Source organism: Pristiophorus japonicus, chromosome 17, assembly GCF_044704955.1.
Source record: "Pristiophorus japonicus isolate sPriJap1 chromosome 17, sPriJap1.hap1, whole genome shotgun sequence".
NCBI classification, from domain to species: Eukaryota; Metazoa; Chordata; class Chondrichthyes; family Pristiophoridae; genus Pristiophorus; species Pristiophorus japonicus.
The window spans coordinates 118,683,790-118,711,193 of NC_091993.1; the positions used below are offsets into that span (position 1 = coordinate 118,683,790).

At 47.5% G+C, this 27,404-nt stretch overlaps 1 protein-coding gene across 2 annotated transcripts in view; it reads right to left on the bottom strand.

The window, feature by feature from the left end:
- Positions 1-5,930: 5,930 nt before the first annotated feature.
- etnk2 (ethanolamine kinase 2) overlaps positions 5,931-27,404 on the bottom strand; it is a 67,894-nt gene continuing 46,420 nt past the window's right edge. The window contains exons 5-8 of one of the 2 annotated variants that reach the window (XM_070859217.1): positions 18,123-18,206; positions 13,927-14,087; positions 6,683-6,756; positions 5,931-6,147 (exon numbers count right to left, since the gene is read on the bottom strand). In XM_070859217.1, the coding sequence (XP_070715318.1) occupies positions 6,075-6,147; positions 6,683-6,756; positions 13,927-14,087; positions 18,123-18,206 (392 nt within the window). In that variant the 3' untranslated portion in view covers positions 5,931-6,074. Of the gene's footprint in view, positions 6,148-6,682; positions 8,044-13,926; positions 14,088-18,122; positions 18,207-27,404 lie in introns of those variants that run through there. The other variant, XM_070859218.1, reaches the window with a different exon arrangement.

Sequence of the window (27,404 nt, forward strand, 5' to 3'; positions counted from 1 at the left end):
ATCAGCCATGATCTTATTAAATGGTGGAGCAGACTCGAGGGGCCGAATGGCCGACTCCTGCTCCTATTTCTTATGTTCTTATGGGGCAGATGGTGGGAGGTGTGGGGTACACTTCTGGATTCCCACCGTAACTCCAGTACGAGACCAGCAGGAACCCCAGGAAAACAGTCCTTGCCGTGTTCCTTCTTCCCAGCATCTGAATTTAGTGCCTACTGATTTAAAATGTATTTCCGATTTTCCTGGTTTTGAAGTTTCACAAGTACCAAGTATGCTACCACCTAGTGGCTCATCCAGTGTAAGTACAGTATACGTTGGTTCAGAATTCCTGGCGGATTCAGTCCATTAGAGTTGGTTTCAATTCCAGTCTCCTCTGACTCCGAATGGGATCAGCGTCTCTATTATGTTTGTCATTCTTTCCTTGTCTGCCCTGGGAATCTTGTGATCTTCGCAATAGTTTTCTTGTGGAAAAAAACTACTTTATCTTTCTTGTCTCCCTTCCGTCAAAGGCATCTTAAAAGGCTAAGGCCATCCCGTCAGTCTCTCAATAAGTACTCTACACGTGCCTCCCTCATCCCAACAAAACACTGTGAACTAATTCTTGATGAGCGGGATACTGTTATGTATGTAATAACTCGATAGATTGAATACTGTAAACTAACACAGGTACAAACCTGGCTCTGCTTTATTGGGGCCCAAAAAGTGATTACATTACATGATGGCTTGCCTTTTATACCTGGTCCCACACACGTGTGCACAGCCCAATAACCTCCGACGTGGCGCCACCTGGTGGCTAGTAACCCAACATAGAAAATAAGTGCAAGAGTAGGCCATTCGGCCCTTCGAGCCTGCACCACCATTCAATATGATCATGGCTGATCATTTTTGCAACTTTAGTACCCCATTCCTGCTTTCTCTCCATACCCCTTGATCCGTTTAGCCATAAGGACCACATCTAACTCCATTTTGGATATATCTAACGAACTGGTCTCAACAACTTTGTGGTAGAGAATTCCACAGGTTCACAATTCTCTGAGTGAAGAAGTTTCTCATCTCGGTCCTAAATGGCTTATCCCTTACCCTTAGACTGTGACCCCTGGTTCTGGACTTCCCCATGCATGACAGATGCAGTATAAACACACAATTTACCTTATTTATTTTTTCTTTCAAGACCGTTGTAATTTCCCATGGTTTCTTTCTGTTCTGGGTTTGTATAGTACGTTTTCTGAAGATACTCGAGTGCGAGACCTTGGACATGTTTCGAGTTTTGGAATTTTACTTGTCAAACTGCCATTATGGTTTGCATCATCCACTCGGAATTTGTTTGCGAAATTATTCACAAACCAGTGCACGCCCATCCCGCTGGAGCAATAGAAAAACTTGCATTCACATGGATGTCCCAAAGTGCAATGACTTACTTTTGAAGTGTCATCACTGATGTAATGTAGCAAACGCCAATTTGTGCACAGCAAAGACCATATGTTGGTTGCGGGGATAAATCTTGGCCAGGCCAAACTCCCCTGTTCTTCTTCAAATAGTGCCAGGGGATCTTTTACGTCTACCTGAGAGATGCAATGAAACAAAAATGGTTGCCAAGGAAAAGGAGGAGATATTAGGACAGGTGATCAAAAGCTTGATCAAAGAGATGGGTTTAAGGAAGGTCTTAAAAGGAGGAGAGGCAGAGAGGTGAAATGAGGCAGTTCGAGAGCCCGGGGCCTAATCTGCTGAAGGCGTGGCTACCACTGAAGGCGGGGCTGAAGGGAGTGAAGGATGCACTAGAGGTCAGAGTTGGGGAAATAGATGGGGTGGGGTAAGGATAAAGGGTAGGCCATTTAGGACCGAGATGAGGAGAAACTTCTTCACTCAGAGAATTATGAACCTGTGGAATTCTCCACCACAGAAAGTTGTTGAGGCCAGTTCATTAGATATATTCAAAAGGGAGTTAGATGTGGCCCTTACAGCTAAAGGGATCAAGGGGTATGGAGAGAAAGCAGGAATGGGGTACTAAAGTTGCAAAAATGATCATATTGAGTGGTGGTGCAGGCTTGAAGGGCCGAATGGCCTACTCCTGCACCTATTTTCTATGTTAACTCACTTTCAGAGTGGAAGCAAATCTTCGATTTTGAGGGACTGCTTATGATGATGATGATGCAATGTCGTAAAAACCCAGCTGGCTCACTAATGTCTTTGAGGGAAGGAAATCTGCCGCCCTTACCCGGCCTTGCCTATATTTGACTCCAGATTCACGGCAATGTGGTTGATTCTTAAATGACCAAAGTATACCACACGGACTGCAGCGGTTCAAGGCGACGGCTCACCACCACCTTCTCAAGGGGCAATTAGGGATGGGCAATAAATGCCGGCCTTGCCAGCGACGCTCACATCCCATGAATGAATTTTTTTAAAAAGCTCTTGTGGTGAATACTCCATTTGTCTTCTACAAGTACTCAGTGTGAGGAACCTCGAAATAAGTTCATTCAAAGTAAAAATAAAACATGCAAAGTAAGTGCACAGAAAGTCTTCCAGAGACTATATTTTATTTACAAAGATTATTAGCAGTACAATCAAAAATGTTTGTAGAGTTCCACAAGAGGTAGAGAAACTATCGAGTCCCAGGTCGATATCCCAGGTCACCTTGCACTCAAGCGCGTGGCCAGTTTTGTCCAATATCACGCAGCTGCACGGATAGTTATGGTCAACCAATGGCACAAATTTAGTCAGTCGGGCAAAATCAAATGACTCGGGCACTCCCTGTTCAAGTTTAATCGACGATTAGGTTACTAGGCTGGGATCGCAGCAAGATTAGAATTCACTGGGGGGAGGGAGGGTGCGCTCTGCGATTAAATCCTCCTCAGTTTAAATGTTTCAATACTTCTGATGGGGAGGGATCTGTTAGAGATTATTAACAAGTTTTTTTGATGAACTTTCAACAGAGGCCAAAGCAAAGCTCAGAACTGAAGTCCCCCACCCATCTTCTGTCTGGGACTGTGTCTGGTCGTGGGGCTTTGCAGAAGGGGAGTCTCCTGCAGGAAGGAATTTCCGAGCCCCACAAAAGCAGCAGCCGGAAGCTTGCGTTAACGGAATCGACTGGAGAGACCATCTTGGGTGCATGTTCGTTGCAGTTGAGTGTCCGGCTCATTAACCAAATGCAGCATCAAAAAACAACTCCTCCCCCCTCCCCTCCCCCTCCCTCCCTCATTGGAAAACTGGACAAACTTTACACACTGATAAATATCACAGTTCACTAGTTTATAAACAGGCATTTCAACAACAACAAAAAAAATCATAATTACAAAATGTACAGCAGACTGGAGTTAATCGATTCAAAGAGCGATCTCTACATTAGCTTTCTGGGTCACGAGCTTAAAAAGTCGCAAATCAACAGTTGGGCCGCAAATCGTGGACAAAATGAAGTTGGTGTCAGGAAAGGGGAGGGGTGGGAAAATAGGTCGACGGCGACCCCAATTGCTAAAACGTGGACAGGCCCACTCACTGTTCCAGCTCCTACTTTGACGTGACTTGGCGCCCCCTCCCCCCCCCGGTCACGTCACGTTACCTCCATGGTTGGGACATTCGGAGAAGGGCTGTGGGAGAGTAGGGGGGGGGGGGCGGAACGAAATAGGCCTCGCCCTCATTCTCCTCCATCTCCGGGAGTTGAAGTCAGTGGGCTGAACATGCATCTACCTCCGGCGCAGTTCTGTGGCGGTTTGCCAAAACTACCCAGGGCCCGTTAGACAATATCGGCCAGTTGGCAACCCCCGCGCGCCGTGACTCAAACAAAGGCAATTTGAAAGCGCAACCAGAGTTGTCCAGTGTCAGTTACAGAGCAGTGCTATGTCCCAATTAGTGGAATGAGCAGGGAGCTCCTCTACGTAGCCAGAGCATAGCTCTCTCCTCCCCCCTCCGCTCCCCCCGCCCTACACAGACTTCAAGCAGGAGGTTGGCGATGGGTCAGTATACATGGCTTAAAGCAGTCAAAGGGATCTGGCATCAGGCAAGTGATGGGACACAAAGACCACATGCCACGTGAGCAGCTGTAAACGTTGGCGAGATGGGCAGCAGCAATCTGTACTGTGTGTGGATCACAGGGGCTCAAAATGGAGCCAGAATCCAGCATTTGGGGGTGGAGGGGCGGCTGGAGAAGCTCGCGCTGTATTACAAGGAAACGTCGCCACTTCCTGTGCAGCGAGGAGCAATTCAGCTTGCTTTGGCCAAGCCCCAAAGGCTGCAGTTACCCCAAGAATGCCGAGAGAGTGCTGCTTCGCTTCCTTGTCCAACAGCCCCCAGTGTAGCCGAGGGGGCTCACTCACCCAGCAGAGAGCCACACAGGCCTCCTCTCTTTGCTCATCCAGTTCAGCCTCGTCTGAGCAAGGACTACAGAAGCACCTCTGTAGACAAAGGCAAAATATCAGCAGGATAAAATGCTGTCACTCTACAACACTAGGAACCAAAAAGGGAAATCTTAGATTGGGGGGCAAAGAGACACGGCATCATACAATGGGCCGGGGGGGGGGGGGGGGGGTGGCGGGCAGGGATGAGAGCCTCGCTGGGTGACTGCGGACTCCTACCTCACATCAGCGCTAAAGGGGTTTTGCCGATTTGATCAAAGTTTGCCGGCTTTGGAGCTCATGCAGTCACTCGATGCTGAAGAAGATCCACGCATTTAGCTCCGACGGGGTGGAGATCTGGACAAGGGGTTGGACAAGGGGGAAGTAGCCTCTGCCCCTCCCCTTGGTCACTAAGGCCCTTGAGCCACCGTCTGTTCCAATTACTGAGTCCACTCGCCCCTGCCCTGCCCCCTTCCACATGCACGCGCGCTTCTCTTGCACAGAGCCTCTGCGAAAATAAATAAACATGCAACTGGTCCTGCTCTGTGCCGACGGAACACAAACTAGGGGAGCGTCGCGGGCTAGATAACGGCTTTGGCACGGTGTCGCACATTGCTTCGTTATACAGCCCCGCCCCCACCGCCCCCCCACGGAGTAAACTTTCACAAGTTCTGCTCCGGAGTGAACCAGCCACCTGTACACCTCAAAGGGTTAACGATGCTGGCGCCCAGTGACCTCACCAAGATGGAGGCTTGTGGGAGCCTAGCCTGAAGACCATTGGTAAGATGGGTAGACTCGATGGGGGGGGGGCTCGGGGGGCACAGTCTGTGGAAGGGGTGGATTCCATGTGTCAAATGTCCTTTTTTCATTCCATACTTTGGTTGCGTCATGCACCGCGTCATTTGCACTTTTATCGGTGGGCGGCTCCTGCCAGCGCGGGTGAGCCGGAATAACCCCCGAGGGCAAAGGGAGGGGGTGGGGGAGGGAGGCCAACACTGTCAAAGCTTTCGGGCCCCGAGTCGGTTAGTGGTCAGGCATGTCGTTTATTAAGAAAACTGAAACACAGGTTTTGTGGCCCCATTCATGTGCCATTAGGGCTGGGACAAATCATTACTTCCAAGTAACTTCTGGCAAAGGAAAGTTCAAGGATCCTTTGTAACCTTTGACCTGGTATATTTACGTCAGTCTAAGCCTCCCCTGTGACCATGGTGGGAGAAGCTAAACGACAAGTTCGCAACTAAAAAGGTTGGCAAGTGTTTAAAAAAAAAAAAAACGCCCCACCCCACCACTCCCCACACCCCATGCCCACCTCTCCTGGTTGCTTGCTCAGTTTGGTCCCTATCAAGAGCAAAATTGATACCGAGCTTGTGTTTCAAATCTGGAATTTTTCTGGAGCAATTGTGAGGGGCGGGGGGTGAGGAAAAAGGGAGTGGTTCAAAAAGGGCCCTTTTGTCTAAGCCCTGGGCACAAATGGGATCCAGAACTTTAAAAAAAAAAAGCAAAATTTGACGACAAGGAGGTGGTGATGAGAGGAAGGCATACTGATTTTCCAGAGCTGTGCTTAAAATCAGCAACGGTCAAGGGTTGCGGGGGGGGGGGGGGGGGGGCGGTCTAGTCTACTTCTCAAATCGCGGGGTTAGATTCAACACGTGTCCGAAGAGGAAGGGAGAATGTCCACGGGGAGATGGAAGGACCAACTGAAGGTTTATGGGCGATTGTGCAACGGTTGTTGGAATGTCATTCACCCTATCACGCAGGTGCCTGGAGAGCAATGACTTGGGGCTTCATCTCGAAATACTGGTTAAACCTCAGGACACTATATCTGCAAGACAAAAAGAATTATGTTCTTGAGAGATGAGAATGTGGGAGGGGGGGGGGGGGGTGAAAGAACAATGTACTTTTTGTTATTCAAGGGTAGAATTAAAAGCTGGGGGAAGGGCAAAGCATTGGAAAGGGCCATGTAGGAATCTGGGATCACCGAAAGAATTCACTGTGTAAACCGCCCCCCCATTTACCACGTGGTGCAGCTCCCACATTTTCCAAACACGTCGGCTTGAGAATGGGACTGGAGGTTTTACACGCCACTTGTAGACAGTGATGCTGAAATATTGGAGTGGCCCTTTGCAGGTTAGGGCTGGGGAGCAGTGTGGCTTGAGGATAAATGTAAAGTTGGAGGAATATTGGCAAGTTTTGCATCAGTACCTTTCGGGGATCAGAGCGTATTTATTTAGGTTTTCCTTGCTCAGGAGATTAAATGTGTGGGATGAAGTCCGCAGATGGGGTAAGGGACACTTGCTCATTGATGGGAGTTTAGCAAACTTCCCTGGATGGGAACGATGTGTGCCCTAGGTACTTACCCTAGGAAATCGAACTCTATTGTGGAATACTTGGCTTGAATCAACGCCCAGAACCCCCAGAAGAAGTGAGATGCCTGAAAGCAAAAAAATTACAAAAAGGACCGTTTTAATTCAATGCTCGATCATGAATCCGTAAGTTATTACCAGATTCCTACGTGTATGGCAGAGGGCTTGTGTCAAGTGCGCGCATATGGTGCATTGTAGTGAGTTTTGTGTGCGTTACGGTGGACTCTAGCGCACTCTCGTCTGGTGTCTCCCTGATTTTGCACAGTTTCTGTGCGGCTAGTTATCATGGGTGGATATTTTCATTCTTCCTTTGCCGTTAGCAACCCATACTCACCAATTTGATTCGCCGATCTGAGTCACTGGCACAGAAAATCGGTATGTTTGCAGTAAAAGGTAAAAACGAGATTTGCAAACTCCGGTTTTACATTTTCACTCGGACATTGGTTCAGGACGGAATCACAGTGAGAACTGCCCGGGCAAGAGTTGCATACATCAGGTCGGGGCGAAGGAGCGGCAAGAGATTGTAGAGGGACGTGATAGGGGCCCAGGAGAGGCGTGAGTTCCGGGCCCAGAAGAGGCGAGGGCCCAGGGGCAGCACGGGCCCAGCCCACACTGCGATATGTGTGTGCGCACTCGGTCCATGAAGCAGAACTGGTCTCCAGTCGTCTTGGTTAACCCTTGCCACTGGACCAAGACCTAGGCTCTGTCAAGCCCGTGTGGTGGCTGGTGTGCAACAGCCACCCCACGTTAAAAAAATCCACGCACAGACATCTTCCACCCTTCAACGTGTAGCTCGGGATCTGGAATATTAGGTCTTTCATTGAAACACCTGTGAACTTTTTGGCGTGGAAGTAAGTCATCCTCGATTCAAGGGACCGCCTATGATGATGACCGAGAGAATAACCGGACCTCGGAAATGAGAATGGAGAGGTTTACATTTGTGAGCGTTAGGTTAGAGTTTGTAACTCCGCTACACTTGCATCATGTGATGAGGCCACCTGGCTCCACTAAGTCAGCCATTGGGCAATCTGGTCAATCCTCCGGAGCCCAGGTCCAGTCCCAGTCACCTCTGACCCGCCTTCAGTACAGGCTGGACACTGATCGGGGTCAGCTGAACTCGAGGGGGACAATCGAGGACCATCTGATGAGGAGGCCAATCTGCGAGGACTCATGCGACACGAGTACAAAGGCAACACAGCAGTTACTAGAACAGCATGTTCAAGTCAGTAAATAGCTCTTCAAGTACAAAGTCCTGCAATAAGTCTTCGGCTTTCTGTTGTACTTTGGACTGTTGCATTCCAGTTCAATGCCAAATTTAGATTGTTTTCTAAATAGGATACACGTGCCCCGAGGTTCTGGGGGTGCAGACACACAAGCATTATTATTTAAAAACATATTCTTTGTTCAAAACAGTTGGCTCATTGACATTGCCCATCCTCATCTCTGTAACCTCCTCCAACCCTATAACCTCCCCTCCCTCTGTCCCCTCCTCCAATCCTATATAGCCTCTCCTCACTCCGTCCCCTCCTCCAACCCTATAACCTCCCCTCCCTCCGTCCTCATAACCTCCCCTCACTCCGTCCCCTCCTCCAACCCTATAACCTCCCCTCCCTCCGTCCCCTCCTCTAATCCTATAACCTCCCTTCCCTCCATCCCCTCCTCCAACTCTATAACCTCCCTCACTCAGTCCCCTCCTCCAATCCTATAACCTCCCCTCCCCCAACCCTATAACCTCCCTCACTCAGTCCCCTCCTCCAACCCTATAACCTCCCTTCCCTCCTCCAACCCTATAACCTCCCTTCCCTCCGTCCCCTCCTCCAACCCTATAACCTCCCCTCCCTCCGTCCCCTCCTCCAACCCTATAACCTCCCCTCCTTCAATCCTATAACCTCCCCTCACTCCATCCCCCACCCCCTTCCCTCACTCCATCCCCCATCCCCCACCCCCTTCCAAAACTCTCAGGTCCTCAGATTGTGGCCATTACCGCCCCCCCCACTTTGCTTTGCCCCACCACTGGTGGCCAAGCTTTCAGCCACCTGGGCTCCACGCTCTGGGATTCTCTCTCGAAGCCTCCTCGCCCCTTCCTCCTCCTTAAAACCCATCTCTTGGACCAAGCTTTTGATCTCTCTCTCTCCCTCTCTCCCTCTCTCCCCACCCCACCCCCACTTCTTTGGCATGGCATCCATTTTGATTTCACGTCTGCGAAGCACCTTGGGATATTTTCCCCACATTAAAGACTAATTTTTGTATGTAAACAAAATACACAAGGGTGGATGCGGAGTAATAAAAACAGGGGGATTCTGAATGAACCCCCAACAGGTTTGTGACGGCTCCGGAATGTTGCATTACTCAAGACAAAAGACCTGCATTAAATATTTATTAATATATATTTATATATATGTAGTGCATCATCACATCCTCTAAAAATGTCTCAAAGATCTTCACACTCGGCAAACTAGTCTGAAGTATAGCGACTGCTACATTGGCAAACCTCGTGGCCATTTTGGACACAGCAAGATCCCACAAACAGCACGGAGGCGAATGAGCAATGACTCGTGTTTTGGGCAGAATTAGTTTTAGAGAAGGCAGCCTTCAAATAGTATCTTTTTTTTAAAAAAACATCCACCCAAACGCCACCACGCCTCATGCGAAGGTCTGCGCCTCCAAATACACTGTTGGCGAGACCACACCTAGAGTACTGCGTACAGTTTTGGTCTCCTTGTTTAATAGGGATACACTTACATTGGAGGCAGTTCAGAGAAGGCTCACTAGGTTGATTCCTGGGATGAAGGGGTTGTCTTATGAAGAAAGGTTAAGCCTATACTCATTGGAATTTAGAAGAATGAGAGGTGATCTTATTGAAACGTATAACATTATGAGGGGGCTTGACAGGGTAGATGCAGAGAGGATGTTTACCCTCGTGGGGGAATCTAGAACTAGGGGGCATAGTTTCAGAATAAGGGGTTGTCCATTTAAAACGGAAATGAGGAGGAATTTCTTCTCTCAGAGGGTCGTGAATCTGTGGAATTCTCTACCCCAGAGAGCTGTGGAGGCTGGGTCATTAAATATATTTAAGGTGGAGATAGACAGATTTTTGAATGATAAAGGAGTTAAGGGTTATGGGGAATGGACAGGGAAGTGGAGCTGAGCCCAAGATCAGATCAGCCATGATCTTATTGAATGGCAGAGCAGGCTCGAGGGGCCAAATGACCTACTCCTGCTCCTATTATGTTCTTATGCACTCTCTCAGTAACCACCAGCCTCGATTAAGTCCTCAGGTCTCAGAGTGGAGCTTGGCGTCCTAACTTTCCCACTCGGGGACGATGGTGCTGCCCACTGAGCCAAGTTCAGCCACTCAAAATCGGAAAACAAACTGTTTCATTAAAAATAAATATTTCTCCCCCCTCAATTGACTTGTGTTATTCTGCTGTGGATACTTTGTATAATTTCAGCATCATTGTAATACATTTTGTCCTCCCTTTTGCTAAGCACTGTATCCAAGAGCTTGTTTTTCCAATGTCCGATTGTTCAATAAATAGGTTTTTTTATACAACAAAGCAAGATTCATAAGCAACCTTGTAGCAATCTAGTCAACATGACACTCAACATTCCATCATAACCATTTCGACATAGACAGAAAAGGAAGAACTTGGATTTATATAGCGCCTTTCACGACCACCAGACGTCTCCAAGCGCTTTACAGCCAATGAAGTACTTTTGGAGTGTAGTCACTGTTGTAATGTGGGAAATGCGGCAGCCAATTTGCGCACAGCAAGCTCCCACAAACAGCACCGTGATAATGACCCAGATCACCCATTTTAGGTGCTAATTGAGGGCTAGACAATTTGCCAGGACACCAGGGAAAACTCCCTTGCTCTTCTTCGAATAGTTCAACGGCCCATTTTATATCCACCCGAGGGGCCACACAAGGGGACTCGGTTATAACGTGTCGTCCGAAAGATGGCACCTCGGACAGTGCAGCACTCCCTCAGTACTGCACTGAATTGATAGCCAAGATGATGTGCGCTCGTCTCTGGAGTGAGTCTTGAGGTGAGAAAACTGCCACTAGCCAAGGCCAACATGCTTCCCTCCGATGAGTACTCACAAAGTCGAGATGATTTGTGATCTGACCTTTGACCTCCCCCCTCCCGGAGAAGGAAATACGTTATTCTTCAAATCCATAAAATATTTTATCTGTAGGATGTCGGGCTGTAACTTTTCAATATACTAAACCATTTACTCGGCAAGGAACCAAGTCCCGCTCACCCATCACCCCTGCGCTCGCTGACCTACATTGGCTCCCGGCTTGGTAACATTTCAATTTCAAAATTCACAACATGGCTTTCACATTCCTCCGTGGCCTCGCCCTTCCCTATCTCTGTAACCTCCTCCAGTCCTACAATCCTCCCGCCACCGCCGAGATCTCTGCGCTCCACCAATTCTGGCCTCTTGTGCATCCCCGATTTTTATTGCTCCACCATTGGCGGCCGTGCCTTCAGCTGCCCAGGCCCTAAACTCTGAGATTCCCTCCCTAAACCTCTCCGCCTCTCTCTCTCCTCCTTTGAGACGCTCCTTAAAACTTACCTCCACCTGCCCTAATATTTCCTGGTGTGTCAAATTCTGTTTGGTAATGCTCCTGTATTTCTACTTTAAAAGGCACTTTATAAATGCAAGTTGTGTATTCTGATGAAGTTCTAAATGAGCGCCGCCAAAAATAGAACGGTTATTTATCTGGATGTTTTTAGGATCGTGCTGTGTCAAATTGCCGGCTGTGTTTGCCACCAAACAACAGTGTCTACACTCCAAAAGTAAGTCATTGGAATATGAAGCGTTTGGCGATGATTAGAGAACATGAAAGGCACTATATAAATGCAACATTTTTCTTACAATGGCTTAGTCGATGGACTGTTTCTTCTATTGAGCAGCTATCTGGCCAACAAGATGCAGAATGGAGGAAGCACGAGTGAAAGGTGCAGATTTGTGTCGCTGAAGGCAGAGTGTACATTTTTTTTTAAATTTGTTCCTGGGATGTGGGTGTCGCTGGCAAGGCCGGCATTTATTGCCCATCCCCAATTCCCCTGGAGAAGGTGGTGGTGAGCCACCTTCTTGAACCGCTGATCTTTGTAGCGGGTTTGGTACAACTGAGTGGCTCGCTGGGCCATTTCAGAGGGCAGTTAAGAATCAACCATATTGCCGAGGGTCTGGAGTCACATATAGGCCAGACCAGGTAAGGACGGCAGATTTCCTTCTCTAAAAGGACATTAGTGAACCAGATTGGTTTTTACGGCAATCCGGTCGTTTCACGATCACCATTACTGATACTAGCTTTGTATTCCAGATTTATTTAATTAACCAAATTTAAATTCCCCAGCTGCCGTGGTGGGACATGAACTCGCGTCTCTGGATCATTAGTCCAGGCCTCTGGATTACGCATCACATCATCATCACAGGCAGTCCCTCGAAATCGAGGAAGACTTGCTTCCACTCCAAAAGTGAGTTCTCAGGTGACTGTACAATCCAATATGGGAATTACAGTCTCTGTCACAGGTGGGAAAGTTGGAGGAAAGGGTGGGTGGGGAGTCTGGTTTGCCGCACGCTCCTTCCGCTGCCTGCGCTTGTTTCCTGCATGCTCTCGGCGACGAGACTCGAGGTGCGCAGCGCCCTCCCGGATGCTCTTCATCCACTTAGGGCGGTCTTTGGCCAAGGATTCCCAGGTGTCGGTGGGGATGTTGCCCTTTATCAAGGAGGCTTTGAGGGTGTCCTTGAAACGTTTCCTCTGCCCACCTGGGGCTCGCTTGCCGTGTAGGAGTTCAGAGTGGAGCGCTTGCTTTGGGAGTCTTGTGTCAGGCACGTGAACAATGTGGCCCACCCAACAGAGCTGGTCGAGTGTGGTCAGTGCTTCAAAGCTGGGGATGTTGGCCTGAATGAGGACATTAACGTTGGTGCGTCTGTCCTCCCAGAGGATTTGCAGGATCTTGCGGAGACATCATTGGTGGTATTTCTTCAGCGACTTGAGGTGTCTACTGTATATGGTTCACGTCTCTGGGCCATACAGGAGGGCGGGTATCACTACAGCCCTGTAGACCATAAGCTTGGTGGCAGATTTGAGGGCCTGATCTTTGAACACGCTCTTCCTCAGGTGGCCAAAGGCTGCTCTGGCACACTGGAGGCGGTGTTGGACCTCGCTGTCGATGTCTGCGCTTGCTGATAGTAGGCTCCCGAGGTATTGGAAATGGTCCACTTTGTCCAGGGCCGCGCGTGGATCATGATGACTGAGGGGACAGTGCTGTGTTGCGGGGTCAGGTTGGTGGAGGACCTTTGTCTTACAGATGCTTCGCGTAAGGCCCATGCAAAGAAGGAGCACGCTGGGTGATCTCAGAGATGCAGTGATCGTGACCATCTTTAAAAAAGGGGACAAGTCCGACTTGGGGGCAACTACAGAGGAATCTCCCTGTTATCAGCCACTGGGAAGGACATCGCTACAACCCTCCTCAACCGTCTTCTCCCCGTGGCTGAGGAGCTCCTCCCAGAGTCGCAGTGCGGATTCCATCCACTACTGGGCACAACGGACATGATCGTTATGGCATGACAAACTGCAAGAGAAATGCAGGGAACAGCACCAACCCTTGTACATGTCCTCCTTTGACCTTACAAAGGCCTTTGACAGTGTTAACCGCGAGGGACTATGGAGCACCCTCCTCCGTTTCGGCTGCCCCCAAAAGTTTGTTGCCATCCTCCGCCTGTTCCACGATGACATGCAGGCCGTGACCACCACAGACCCAATCCACGTCCGGACAAGCAAGGCTGTGTCAACACGCCAACCCCTCTTCTCGATCTTCCTTGCTGTAATGCTCCATCTCACATTCAGCAAGCTCCCCGCTGGAGTGGAACTAAACTATAGAACCTTCGTTGCCTTCAGGCCAGATACAAGACCGCCCCATCCTCCGTCATCGAGCTACATTAAGCGTCTGCGCACATTCAGAGGCTGAACTCTGGATTACTCGAGTCCGGTAACATAACCACGATGTCACCGTATCCCAGATACCTCAATTCCTTCCCCACCCCCCCTCCCGCCATGAGATAACACCATGGGAGCACAATGCTCTAAGTATACTGTGGAACAACCCTTTCTCACACACCACCAGATGGGGGCTTCACCACAAGTCAATGGTTGGATGGGATGAATAGGGTTGCTGTGACTTGCTTGTTCTTGTTTGGGGTTCACGCACTGTACTTACTAAGGAGAATTTGTTGACTTGGACATAGAGCGAGTGCACTTCATTGTCGGTTACCTCGCCCCCCTTCTTGGTAAATCGCTTACAGGCTTCTAGGTAGGTTCTCAGCCATTGGAACTGCAAGGTTTGGTCTGGGTACAGGCGGTAGTCCACCTCATTCACTCCTAGCACAGAAAGAGGCAGCATTACATAAAGATATGATCAACATACGTAGCCCAAATACACAGTCACGCCTGCCGGAGGTACAGGATCACATACTCGAGATGCTCACGCCTTTTCTTTCATTTCCTAGACAGGAAGCAGGAGTAGGCCATTGGGCCCCTCGAGCCTGCTCCACCATTCAGTAAGGCCATGGCCGACCTGTGACCTCCACACCACTTTCCCCACATGATCTCGATATCCCTCACCATTTTCCACTCGATTCCCTTAGCGTTCAAAAAATCTCCGCCTTGAATATACTCATCTCAGCTGAGCACCCACAGCCCTCTGGGGTAGAGAATTCCACCCAAGATTTACAACTCTTGAGTGAAGAAATATCTCCTCATCTCGGTCCTAAATGGCTGAAAAGTCACGAGAGATGGCAGAGATCGAGGGGTGGCTGTGATATGGGCAGAAGGGTTTTTGTTGAGGGGGAGGGTATGTGGATACAGTGGTAGAAAGTTGGTTCATAAAGAAAATAAACAATCAATTCTGGGCATCAAGGCCTGGGAGAAGCTGCAGAGGAGATTTACTAGAATGGTGCCAGAGATGAGGGACTTCAGTTATGTGGCGAGACTGGAGTTGCTATGGTTGTTATCCTTAGAGCAAAGAAGGTTAAATGGAGATTTAACAGAAATTATGAAAGTTATGAAAGGTTTGGATAGAGTAGATGGGGAGAAACTGGCAGGAGGGTCAGTAACCAGAGGACACAGATTTAAGATAATTGGCAAACACTGGGAGGAGATGAGGGGACATTTTTTAAAAATATATATTTTTACTCAGCATGTTATTATCTGGAATGCACAGCCCACAAGGGTGCAGGAAGTGGCTTCAAAGAAACTTTCAAAAAGGAATAGTACATCTAATCAGGGCTATGGGGGAAAGAGAGAGCAGGGGAGAGTGGGACTAAATGGATATCTCTTTCAGAGAGCCGGCACATAAGAACATAAGAAATAGGTGCAGGAGTAGGCCATATGGCCCCTCGAGCCTGCTCTGCCATTTAATGAGATCATTGGCTGATCTGATCAGCTCCACTTCCCCGCCCGTTCCCCATAACCCTTTACTCCCTTATCGCTCAAAAATCTGTCTATCTCCACCTTAAATATATTCAATGACCCAGTTTCCACAGCTCTCTGGGGCAGAGGATTTACAAGCCTCAGAAGAAATTCCTCCTCATCTCAGTTTTAAATGGGCGGCCCCTTATTCTGAGACTATACACCCGAGTTTTAGTTTCCCCCGAGTGGAAATATCTTCCCTGCATCCACCTTGTTGAGCCCCCTCGTTATCTTATGTTTTGATAAGGTCACCCCTCATTTCTTCTGAACTCCAATGAATATAAACCCAACCTATCTTCATAAGTCAACCCCCTCATCTCCGGAATCAACCTAGGGGGAGACCAAAACTCGGGGCCAAATATACAAGTCAGTCACTAATAAATCCAATAGGGAATTCAGGAGAAGCTTCTTTACCCAAAGAATCATAGAAACTTACAGCACGGAAGGAAGTCATTTCAGCCCATTGTGTCCGTGCCGGCCAACAAGAGGCTAAATAGCCTAATCCCACTTTCCAGCTCTAGGTCCATAGCCCTGTAGGTTACGGCACTTTCAAGTGTACATCCAAGTACTTTTTAAAAGTGGTGAGGGTTTCTGCCTCTCCACCCTTTCAGGCAGTGAGTTCCAGACCCCCACCACTCTCTGCGTGAAGATATTTCCCCTCAAATCCTCTCTAAACCTTCCACCAATTACTTTAAATTTATGCCCCCTGGTTGTTGACCCCTCTGCTAAGGGAAATAGGCCCTGTCTATCCACTATATCTAGGCCCCTAAATGTTATATACCTCAATGAGGTCTACCCTCAGCCTCCTCTGTTCCAAGGATAACAAAGCCAGGCTATCCAATCTGTCCTCATTGCTTAGATTCTTCACCCCCGGCAACATCCTCGTAAATCTCCTTTGTACCCTCTCCAATCACATCCTTCCTGTAATACAGTGACCAGAACTGCATGCAGTACTCCAGCTGTGGCCTAACTAGTGTTTTATACACTTCAAGCATAACCTCCCTGCTCTTGTATTCTATGCCTCGGCTAATAAAGGCAAGTATTCCGTATGCCTTCTTAACCACTTTGTCTACCTGGCCTGCCTACTTCAGCATTCTGTGGACCTACACTCCCAGGTCCCTTTGTTCCTCTACACTTCTCAGTGTCCTACCATTTAATGTGCATTCCCTTGCCTTGTTAGCCCTCCCGAAATGCATTACCTCACACTTCTCTGGATTGAATTCCATTTGCCACTATTCTGCCCACCTGACCATTAGATTGATATCTTCCTGCAGTCTACAGCTTTCTTCTTCATTATCAACCACACAGCCAATTTTAGTATCATCTGCAAACTTCTTAATCATACACTCTACATTCAAGTCTAAATCATTGATATATACCACAAAAAGCAAGGGACCTAGTACTGAGCCCTGCAGAAGCCCACTGGATACAGCCTTCCAGTCACAAAAACACTCATCAACCATTACCCTTTGCTTCCTGCCTTTGAGCCAATTTTGGATCCAACTTGCCACTTTGCCCTGGATCCCATGGGCGTTTACTTTCATGACCAGTCTGCAATGTGTGACCTTATCAAAAGCCTTGCTAAAGTCCAAAGTCCATATACACTACATCATATGCACTGCCCTCATCGACCCTTCTTGTTACCTCCTCAAAAAATGCAATCAAGTTAGTCAGACACAACCTTCCCTTAACAATTCCATGCTGACTGTCCTTGATCAATCCATGTCTATCTAAATGAAGATTTATCCTGTCCTTCAAAATTCTTTCCAATAATCTTGCCACCACGGAGGTTAGGCTGACTGGCCTGTAATTACTCGGTCTATCCCTTTCTCCCTTCTTAAACAAAGATACCACCATTAGCAGTCCTCCACCACACCTGACGCCAGAGAGGTTTGGAAAATAGTGGTCAAAGCCTCTGCTATTTCCTCTTTTGCTTCGCTTAACAGCCTGGGATACATTTCATCCGGGCCTGGGGACTTATCCACTTTTGAAGCTGCTAAACCCCCTAATACCTCCTCTCTCACTATCTTTATCTTTATTTCATCTAATATTTCACACTCTTCCTCCCCGATAGCAATGTCTGCATCGCCCCTCTCTTTTGTGAAAACAGACACAAAGTTTTCATTAACTATACCCACGTCCCCGCCTCCACACACAGATCACCCTCATGGTCTACCCTTTCTTTAGTTATCCTCTTGCTCTTAATATATCTTTATTGAGAAAACATCTTTTGGTTTTCCTTGATTTTACTTGCCAAAAATTTTTCATGCACTCTCTTTGCTTTCCTAATATCCTTTTTAATTTCACCTCTGGACTTTCTATACTCAGAGATCTGTCATAAGCCTCCCTTTTTCTCTTTATCCTATGCTGTATTAAGAATGTCGAACTCGAACTCGGGAGTAGTTGAGGCAAATAGCACAGGTGGATTTAAGGGGAAGCTGGATAAGGGGGAGAAAGGGATAGAAGGATTCACTGGTGGGGTTAGATGAAGAGGGATTGGAGGAGGCTCGTGTGGAGCATGAACAGTTGGGCTGAATGGCCTGTTTCTGTGTTGTAAATACAATGTAATAGCATGCAAGAGTGCGACGAGCTTCAAAATGGCTGCACGCACAAAGGCATTTCTAGTATTTTCATAACCTTCATAAATTGAGCTGGAGCACAAGTAGACCATTCAGCCCCTCAAGCCTGTCCCACCATTCAATTAGGTCATGCTTGATCTGTACCTCAACTCCAACTACCCGCCTTGGTTCCATAATCCTGGATACACCTTAGCCTGGTATTCAAGGCAAAAATCTATCAATCCCAGTTTTGAAATTTTCAATTGACCTACTGCGGCCGCAGAGAAAGAGTTCCAGATTTCGATGACCCTGTGTGTGAAGAAGTGCTTCCTGACATCACCCCTGAATGGCTTAGCCCTAGAGAGGCTGTGGGTTTTGAAACACTCACCTGCGAATTCATTGAAATGGTTTCCAATATCAAAAGCCTGGTAATTGTAGCTGGAATACTCGTAGTCAATAAACTTCACCCAACCTGGTAAAGAAGTAACCAGAATTAGTAAATGTCAACTCGCGATCACAAGGACCGAGACAGTCTAAATCCATTGAGTCAGGTTTTGCTCCGTGACCAGGGCCCAGATTATGAAGTATTTCATTTTTAATTGTTGTTTCAGATAAAGCCGACACTACTCTCCATTCACACACTCTGCTCAGATGCACTATTAACAGTATGATAACATTGCAGCTCCATTCCACTCCGTTTCTTTCCTGTGTAAACTGCATTAAGAATAAATACGGAATGATTCCAAGTGCAGTTACCTTTGGCTATATTTGCAATAGCTGCCAGACCACAATGAGCTTAACGTGCCCAAAATGAATTGGTTCACATTGACTACAATTTATGGCGAAGGTCCTCCTGAGAATAAGCCATTTTTAGTTTTTTTTTGAGTGCTTAAGTAGGTTGCAATACCTCTGTTAGTCGAATATATTCTCTTCCCTCAAAATGGCTCAATGTCACTTGAGCATTTACAAATGGTATGACACTGAATAACACAAATTAGGTCTCTGATGAGACAGTGAATCTCAAAAGTGCCACTGCAACTGAAGTAGCATAAGAGAGCGAGAGAGAGGAAGGAGAGAGAGAGAGAGAGAGAGAGAGAGAGAGAGAGAGAGAGAGAGAGAGAGAGAAAAGGAACGAGAGAGAGAGGGAGGGCGAGAGAAAGGAGGGGAGGGCGAGAGCTCGAGGTGGCAAGCGAGAGCGAAAAGGAGAAAGAGGAGAACGAAAAGAGAGAGAAAAAACAAAATAAAAAAGAAGATAGAGGAAAATAAATAAATAAAACGGTGCCAAGGTCTCCAAACCAGATCAGTACACCGGGTGAGGTAGTTTAAAGCCCAATGGTTGAATGCTCCGCTGGCATTGACTGCCGACTCACAGATGAAGAAAGGGCTGGTGGGGGCGTTACCGGGGCACTGTTGCCACTCAGGGCCTGGTACCCTGGCAGCAATGCACGAATGGAGAGATCCATGGAGTAAACTGACTGTAGGAGGTGGGCAGGGGAGGTACGCTGGAAGAAAGGTTTTCAAATAGTTACGGATTTAAAATTTTAATCTGCCGTGAGTCAGACATTGACGGGGATTTATTAAGAATCACTATGATGCAACCATAGGATTGTGGTTTGCAAATAATATGTTGGATAAAAGCATCCCGCCTACGTCTGCATCATGTAATAATTTAAAAGAAACAGGAACAAATTAGGCAATAATAGAAAACGCAGCAAATCCCATTGTTTCAAGGCAGCTGGTCATTATTTCACCATTCACACCCAATCCAGACTAACCTTTTTCTAACTTATCATTTCAATTCGCCCCATCATCCCTTTTGTTTCTCTAATCTCTCCTGCCTTCCACCCTATCACAGACCTTCCCTTTTGTTCTATCTGTCCCATCCCTTTCAGTGCTTGTTAAGAATCGGTTCTTTCCGATCACTCTCCAGTTCTGACGAAGGGTCATCGACCCGAAACGTTAACTCTGCTTCCTCTCCACAGATGCTGCCTGACCCGCTGAGATTTCCAGCAATTTCTGTATTTATATCTTCTCACCACCACCTTCTCGAGGGGAATTAGGGATGGGCAATAAATGCTGGCCTTGCCAGCGAAGCACACATCCCAGGAACTGAAAAAAAATAAGGCACTAATGGAATTCACAGCAAATCCCATTGTTCCTTTACAAATGAATTCCCTGCCACAATGCATGCCCCTTTCTGAAAACATATTGGAACTTTCAGGATGAAAATTCACCACCCAGAACATTCCAGAAAGTGACCACGCAGAAACTATCGTCACTCCGCAGCACACAATGACCCTTTTTTCTGTTTTAATCAGAAGGAGCTGCCATCCTGCACTGAGAAAATGGTCTCCATTCAGAAATCCATTTATTTACTTTAGTTAAATTAATTGGCCAATTAATTCAAGAAATTAGAGTTCTCTTTTGCGGCAACTCTCTGAAAGTCACTTAAAGTTCAACCCCGAGAGATTATTTCATTTCTTTAGTGCCTGTCACGACCACCGTACATCCCAAAACGCTTTACTGCCAATGAAATGCTTTTTGAAATGTGTAGTCGCTGCTGTAATATAGGAATCGCGGCAGCTATTGAGCCAATTTGAAGGCTCCCACAAACAGCAACGTGATAACAGCCAGTTTTAGTGGTATTAGTTACTGGCAAGGACACTGGTGATAACTCCCCTGCTCTTCTTCAAAATAGTGGGATCTTTTACATTCATCTGAGAGAGCATGCGGGGCCTCGGTTTAATGTTTCATCCTAAAGACAGCACCTCCGACAGTGCAGCACTCCCTCAGCACTGCGCTGGAGTGTCAGCCTAGATTTTTGTGCTCAAGTCTCTGGAGTGGGACTTGAACCCACAACCTTCTGACTCGGAGGCGAGAGTACGACCCACTGAGCCACAGCTGGCACCCAATATAGTGCACATCACATATGAAATGTGTTATTTGTAACCATATCATCTTTCCCCATACTACTTTTAAGTAGATGATGATGTACTATATATATATATATTATATATGTGTATATATATATTTCTTCTTAATTACAAGACTGAGGACTCCATTATACGCCGGTCACACGATCATGAGACTGGATGTTAACGGCTGTATTATTCAGCTTTGGTTGATATTTTTGGCCACCGAGCTCCACCCTTGGACTTGCCCAAGCAGCGGTTATTATAGGACTTCTTTTTAAATAGTCACTGAGGAGATTCCTGCAGTTGTGTGCAGCACTGCTTGTTTTTCAGGCCATTAACCAGTTCAATGTTGGGAATGAGTTCTGTTGCCTGGGTGTAATTGCGAGAGGATTGCAGTAGCAAGTCTCTCTATGTGCCAGCTGTGGCTCAGTGGGCAGCACACTCACCTCTGAGTCACAAGGTCGTGGGTTCAAGTCCCACTCCAGGGACTCGAGCACAAATCTAGGCTGACACTCCCAGTGCAGTGCTGAGGGAGTGCCGCACTGTCGGAGGTGCCCTCTTTTGAATGAGACGTTAAACCGAGGCCCCGTCTGCTCTCTCAGGTGGACGTAAAAGATCCCACTGCGCTATTTCGAAGAAGAGCAGGGGAGTTATCCCCGGTGTCCTGGGGCCAATATTCAACCCTCAATCAACATCACAAAAACAGATGATCTGGTCATTATCACTTTGCTGTGTGTGGGAGCTTGCTGTGTGCAAATTGGCTGCCGCGTTTCCCACATTACAACAGTGACTACACTCCAAAAGTACTTCATTGGCTGTAAAGCACTTTGGGACGTCCGGTGGTCGTGAAAGGCGCTATATAAATGCAAGTCTTTCCTTTTCTCATTGGTCCCTTAAAACGCATCAAGGATTGACCTAGTCACCGTGAACGATGGTGCACGCTAACTTTTAGAGTCCCGCCATTCAACTTAGCAGATAAACCGGCCATTGGAGCCAGCCTCAGCCAATAAAGAGCCCATTTTTTCTAAAGTTCCTCCTGCCTCCAAAATGGATTGTGGGAAATAGAAAAAAAAACTGAAAATAAAATGTATTTTAATTTTAAATAAATTATACTGAATAGGTAGAATACATATGGGGGAGGAGTTAAAATAGAAATAGATGAGTGGGGAAGAGAAACAGATGAGGAGAAGAGAGAGCAAAGAGTGTGTTGTATCGGGATATGATATCAGTAATAAAGCTAATCCTGGAATCGGAGTGGTGCCAATACTGTAACATTAACAAAATCAGAAAATGCTGGAAATCTCAGCAGGTCAGGCAGCATCTGTGGCGAGAGATAAACGGAGTTAACGTTTCGGGTCTGTGACTCTACATTAGAACTGGAAAAGTTCGAGATGTATCAGATTCTTAAGGAAGTTCAGGGGAAGTGAAAGGGGGGAGGGGAGGAAAGAACAAAAGGGAAGGTCTGTGACGGGGTGGAAGGCAGGAGAGATTAGAGAGACAGAAGGGACGATGAGCAAAGAGGAGATGGTAATGGCACAAGTTAGGAAACAAAAGATGAGTCTAGAAAAGGGTGTGAATGGCAGAATCTTCTCCAGCTGCCATGGGAAGGTTTAATTATACTTCCAACAAATTGACAAATATGAACGCTTGTTCTTGTATCAAAGTGGGTTAGCAGAAAACATTGAGAAATGCCTGGCCCAGAAAGCCTGAAAATCACCCAGGTCCTGCTCAATAGCTGACACTCTGGCCAGTTGAGCCGAGGCATCTCAATGTTCAATAAGTGACAGCAACCTGGTGTTCAGTCCAGGGCTGAATGCTCTCCTTTTACACAAGGACGCAAGAAAGAGGAGCAGGGGTAAGTACGCCATACGGCCTCTCGAGCCTGTTCCGCCATGGCTGATCTGGTCTTGGTCTCAAACTCCACTGTCCTGCCCACTCCCCATAACCCCGGACCCCGACCCTTTTATCAACTCCCTTCACTAAAATGTGAGGCCCTTGGACCCTGAGGCATGATATTTATTTTGTTTTGCTTGTAATTATGAAGTGCCGTTCATGTTGCAATGTCTTTGGGTTTCAAGGAATTACTTTTCGAAGGGCAGTGACGCCACCAGTCAACGAAGCTGCCATGTTCGATAATAGGTCAAAGATTGAAGAGGGTAAATGTGTTGTGGAAGATACCATTTCAGACCTACCTAAAGTTACCACACATTTACCACTAAAGGTGACATTTTCTCCCCGTGCTATTCACCCTCAATTATCATGTTTCAGGTTGTTATTCGCTGATTTTCCAGCATAAACTGGTATTGCCCAGTTTAACTACAACAACAACAACTTGTATTTATATAGCGCCTACAGTCCCAAGACGCTTCAAAGGCGTATTACAAGACAAAAATTTGACACCGAGCCACATAAGAAGAAACTACGGCAGATGATCACAAGCTTGGTCAAAGCGGTCGGTTTTAAAGAGCGTCTTAAAGGAGGAAAGAGAGGTAGAGAGGCGGAGAGGTTTAGACAGGGAGTTGCAGAGCTTGGGGCCGAGGCAACAGAAGGCACGGCCACCAATGGTTGAGTGATTATAATCAGGGATGCTCAGGAGGGCAGAATTAGAGGAACGCAGATATCTCGGTGGGGGGGGTTGGGGGGGCTGGAGGAGATTACAGAGATAGGGAGGGGCGAGGCCATGGAAGGATTTGTAAACAAGGATGAGAATTTTGAAATCTAGGTGCTGCTTAACCGGGAGCCAATTTGGGTCAGCGAGCACAGCGGGTGATGGGTGAGCGGGACTTGGTGCGAGTTAGGACACGGGGCAGCTGAGTTTTGGATGACCTCAAGTTTACATAGGGTGGAATGTGGGAGGCCAGTCAGGGGTGCGTTGGAGCAGTCAATTCTAGAGGTAACAAAGGCGTGGCCAACAAATGCAAGTACACTTGGAGTACTGTGCACAGTTCTGGTCTCCATATCACAAAAAGGACATAGGGTGCAAAAAAAAGATTTACAAGAATGATACCAGAACCGAGAGGTTAGAACGATCGGGAAAGGCTGAACAGGTTGGCCTCTTTTCTCCAGAACAGAGAAATCTGAGGGGAGACCTGATAGAGGCTTTTAAAATGATTAAAAAAAGGTTTGATGGGGTAGACGTAGAGAAGATGTTTCCACTTGTGGGAGAATCCAGAACTAGATCATCACTAATAAAGCCAATAGAATACAGGAGAAACATTTTTTACCCAGAGTGTGGAACTCGCTGCCACAGGGAGTGGTTGAGGCGAATAGTATCAGTGCATTTAAGGGGAGGCTGGACAAGCATATGAGGGAGAAGGAAATAGAGGGTTATGCTGATAGATTTAGATGAGGAAAGACGAGAGGAGGCTCGAGTGGAGCATAAACGACATGGATGGGTTGGGCCGAATGGGCTGTAATACTAAGACAAATATCATTCCAAACCAATTGGGAGTAATGGTTATTGCTGATCCACATTCCAGAGGTCACAGCCACACTCAATGTCGTCGATTGCGCAGTTATTTAGCAACCCACACACACACACACACATACCACACACTCATAAAGACATTGTCTACAGCTCGAGACTTTTTTTTCTTTAATTTTCGCCTGTTGTTGTAGCACAGATGGGAAGGTTTCAATTCTGGGCAGCTCTTTATACTCCACAAAATTAGACATTAGCCGATCTCCTGTGCCATTGCACACAGGGAGTCAAGATCGAGTGTAGTCTACAGGTCAAATGGGGTTGGAGGCTGGGGAAACAATGGGTCAGAGGCTGGTGGGGGAAGGGGGGGGGGCGGGCGGAATAATGGGTCAGAGGCCGGGGGAAAGTGGTCAATGGTTGGGGGTGTGGGGGGTGGATAATGGGACCAGCGATCGCCGACTTAACACCTTCCCCATTTTGAATTAGTACATTTTGTCTACTTGCATAATACATTTCTGCATTCAAATTTGTGATACAAACAGGCTCTGTAAAATTGTCACAGTCAAATGACAGCCTCTCGCCAGTGGAGGAGATGTGTGTGGAGGAGGTAGCCTCCGTGATAAATCACTTTTGAACAATTTGAGAAAGATCAAGGTTCCTGCAGAATAACCCAGGTTAGGCATGCAGAGAAAGATGCCTCAAAACGCTTCTTCGTAAAAGGACGAGGAACAACAGATGAGGGGAAAAAGAGAGCGCGAGAAAGAGAGCGAGAGAGGGCGAGGGAGGGAAGAGGAAAGAAAGGAAAGAAAGGAGAAAGGAAAAAAAGGAAAGATTTAAAGAAAAGAAAGACTCGTATTTCTGTGGCGCCTTCCACAACTCGGGATGTCCCAAAGCGGTTTACAGCCAATGAAGTACTTTCGAAGTGTAGTCACTGTTGTATTATGGGAAGTACTGCATAGGAAGGAGGCCATTTGGCCCACGGTGCCTGTTTTGGCAAAGCTATACAATTAGTCCCACTCCCCCGCTCTTTCCCCATAGCCCTGTGAATGTTTCCCCTTCAAGTATTTATCCAATTCTCTCTCTCGAGTTACTGATTGAAGAGATGTGTTTTGAAGAGGTTTTTGAAAGCTGTGCAGGAAGGCAGCAGTAATTGGGCATGGGGAGGGGAGGTTCCAGAGGATAGGGATGGACCTAAAATGAATGAGGGGGAAAAAAATTATATGGAGTAAAAAGACACAACTTCAATTTGAACTCTTGTATACGACCATAAAATCCAGTGTGAAAAATCATTCCTTTCCATGGGATGTGGAAAATTGCAACTTGTGCAGGGAGCTTGACCATTTCTTATTTTTTACCCAATAATTTCTCCTCCCTCTTTTTCTGAAGGCACTCACCACCCACCAGTATCTCAAAAGCACCTAGTATTCATGCGCGAACCGATACGGGGAGTGTTGGCAGGCTATTCAACTGTGCGTGGCCTCACGCATGACTCTGACACTGTCCTCCTAGGATGACCATGGACTTCCGCCTCCCAGATAACCAGACAGCAATCTCGAGCCGATTCCCCACCACCCCCCCCCCCCCACTCTCCGTAGCACTGCCATGGTCAACTACCGACTGACAAAAGGTGCACCTCCAGTCATAGAATCATACAGCACAGAAAGAAGCCATTCGGCCCATCGTACCTGTGCCAGCTCTTTGACCACGCTGTCCAACTAGCCCCACTCCCCTGCCCTTTCCCCATAGCCCTGCAAATTGGTCCCCTTCCAAGTCCCTTTTGAAAGTTACTAAAAGGTACAACATCTGAAATCCGGAATCCTTGGGACAGACTCTGTGCCGGTTTTTGGGTTTTGCCAGATTTCAAACAAGGAAATCAATCGTCTGAAATCCGGAATCCTCGGGACAGAGTCTGTGCCGGTTTTTGGGTTTTGCCAGATTTCAAACAAGGAAATCAATCGTCTGAAATCCGGAATCCTCAGGACCGAATCCGTGCCGGATTTCAGACCTCTCCGCTCGCCGATCCTCCGCAAGCCGCAATGTCCGGTTTTCGGACAATTCCCAATTCGGGACTTTGCACCTGTATTGAATCTGCTTCCACCACCCTTTCGGGAAGTGCATTCCAGATCAAAACAGCTCGCGGCGTAAAAGAATGAATTCTCATCCCGCCTCTGGTTCTGCTGCCAATTACCTTAAATCTGTGTCCGCTGGCTGCCGGCCCCTCTGCCACTGGAACCAGTTACTCCTTATTTACTCGTCGATTAAAATGAACAGAGTGGCCCCTACAGTTGGAGGGCTTGTGCACAACAGAACGAAATGCAAGGGTTTGCAGGCATAGCTAACATTGTACGGGCACGGGAGAAGGGGACCTCCACTTAACCTCAGCACGCAAAGCTCAGGCGGACATATGCCAAGGCACTGCAAAATGACAAAAAAAGATAGGCTGTTGCAACACTCCTCGCGAATACTTGACGATTTTTCATTCCCGAATGATTTAAAACGTAGAATTGCATTCCCAGTTGACAATCATGCACAAGGGCTGCTAGACCTGGCTACACCTCGCCCATTGCAAAGTGGTTACTAGCCTGTTCTCATTACGCTCCTGTGACGCACCTTGGGACATTAAAAGGTGCTATAGAAATGCAAGTTGCTGTTGTATGTAGCAATGCTCGGCTGGTGCAAGTCACAACATCTCAAATGGCTTGTAGTGATCCTCGGGAGCCTGCCGGTGTCTCTCCAGTCACCGAGCCAAGCTCAGCAAAGGCGAGACGACCACAGTTTCTGGCGGGCACAGCACAAAAACTGCCCCCAATTCAGGAGTAGTTGGCGGGAAGTGGCAACCTCACTCAGGGAAGGCCACAGAACATCCACTGGGACAAGGGGAAAGATGCCACACGAGTGCGGTAGATGTATAATATATATCTCTGTTACCTCCTCCAGCCCTGCAACCTGCCGATCTCTGCCCCCCCTCCAATTCTGGCCTCTTGCGCATCCCCAATTTTAAAATCGCTCCACAATTGCCGGCCGTGCCTTCAGCTGCCTCCCCGAGCTCTGGAATTCCCTCCCAAAAAACTTCGCTGCCTCGCTCTCCTCCTTAAAAGCTGCCTCTTTGACCAACCATGTGGTCACCTGCCCTCATATCGCCTTACATGGCTGAGCGTTTGATGACACTCCCGTGCGGCACTTTGGGTTGTTTTATTACGTCAAAGGCGCTATATATAAATGCAAGCTGTTGTTGTTGCTATGTTCGTTGGAGGCTGGAGCCAAGGCACACCGTCGGGAGCAGAGCAAAGAGTGCTTTACTCTGCGTCTAACCGTGCTTTTCATGTGTGTGTCC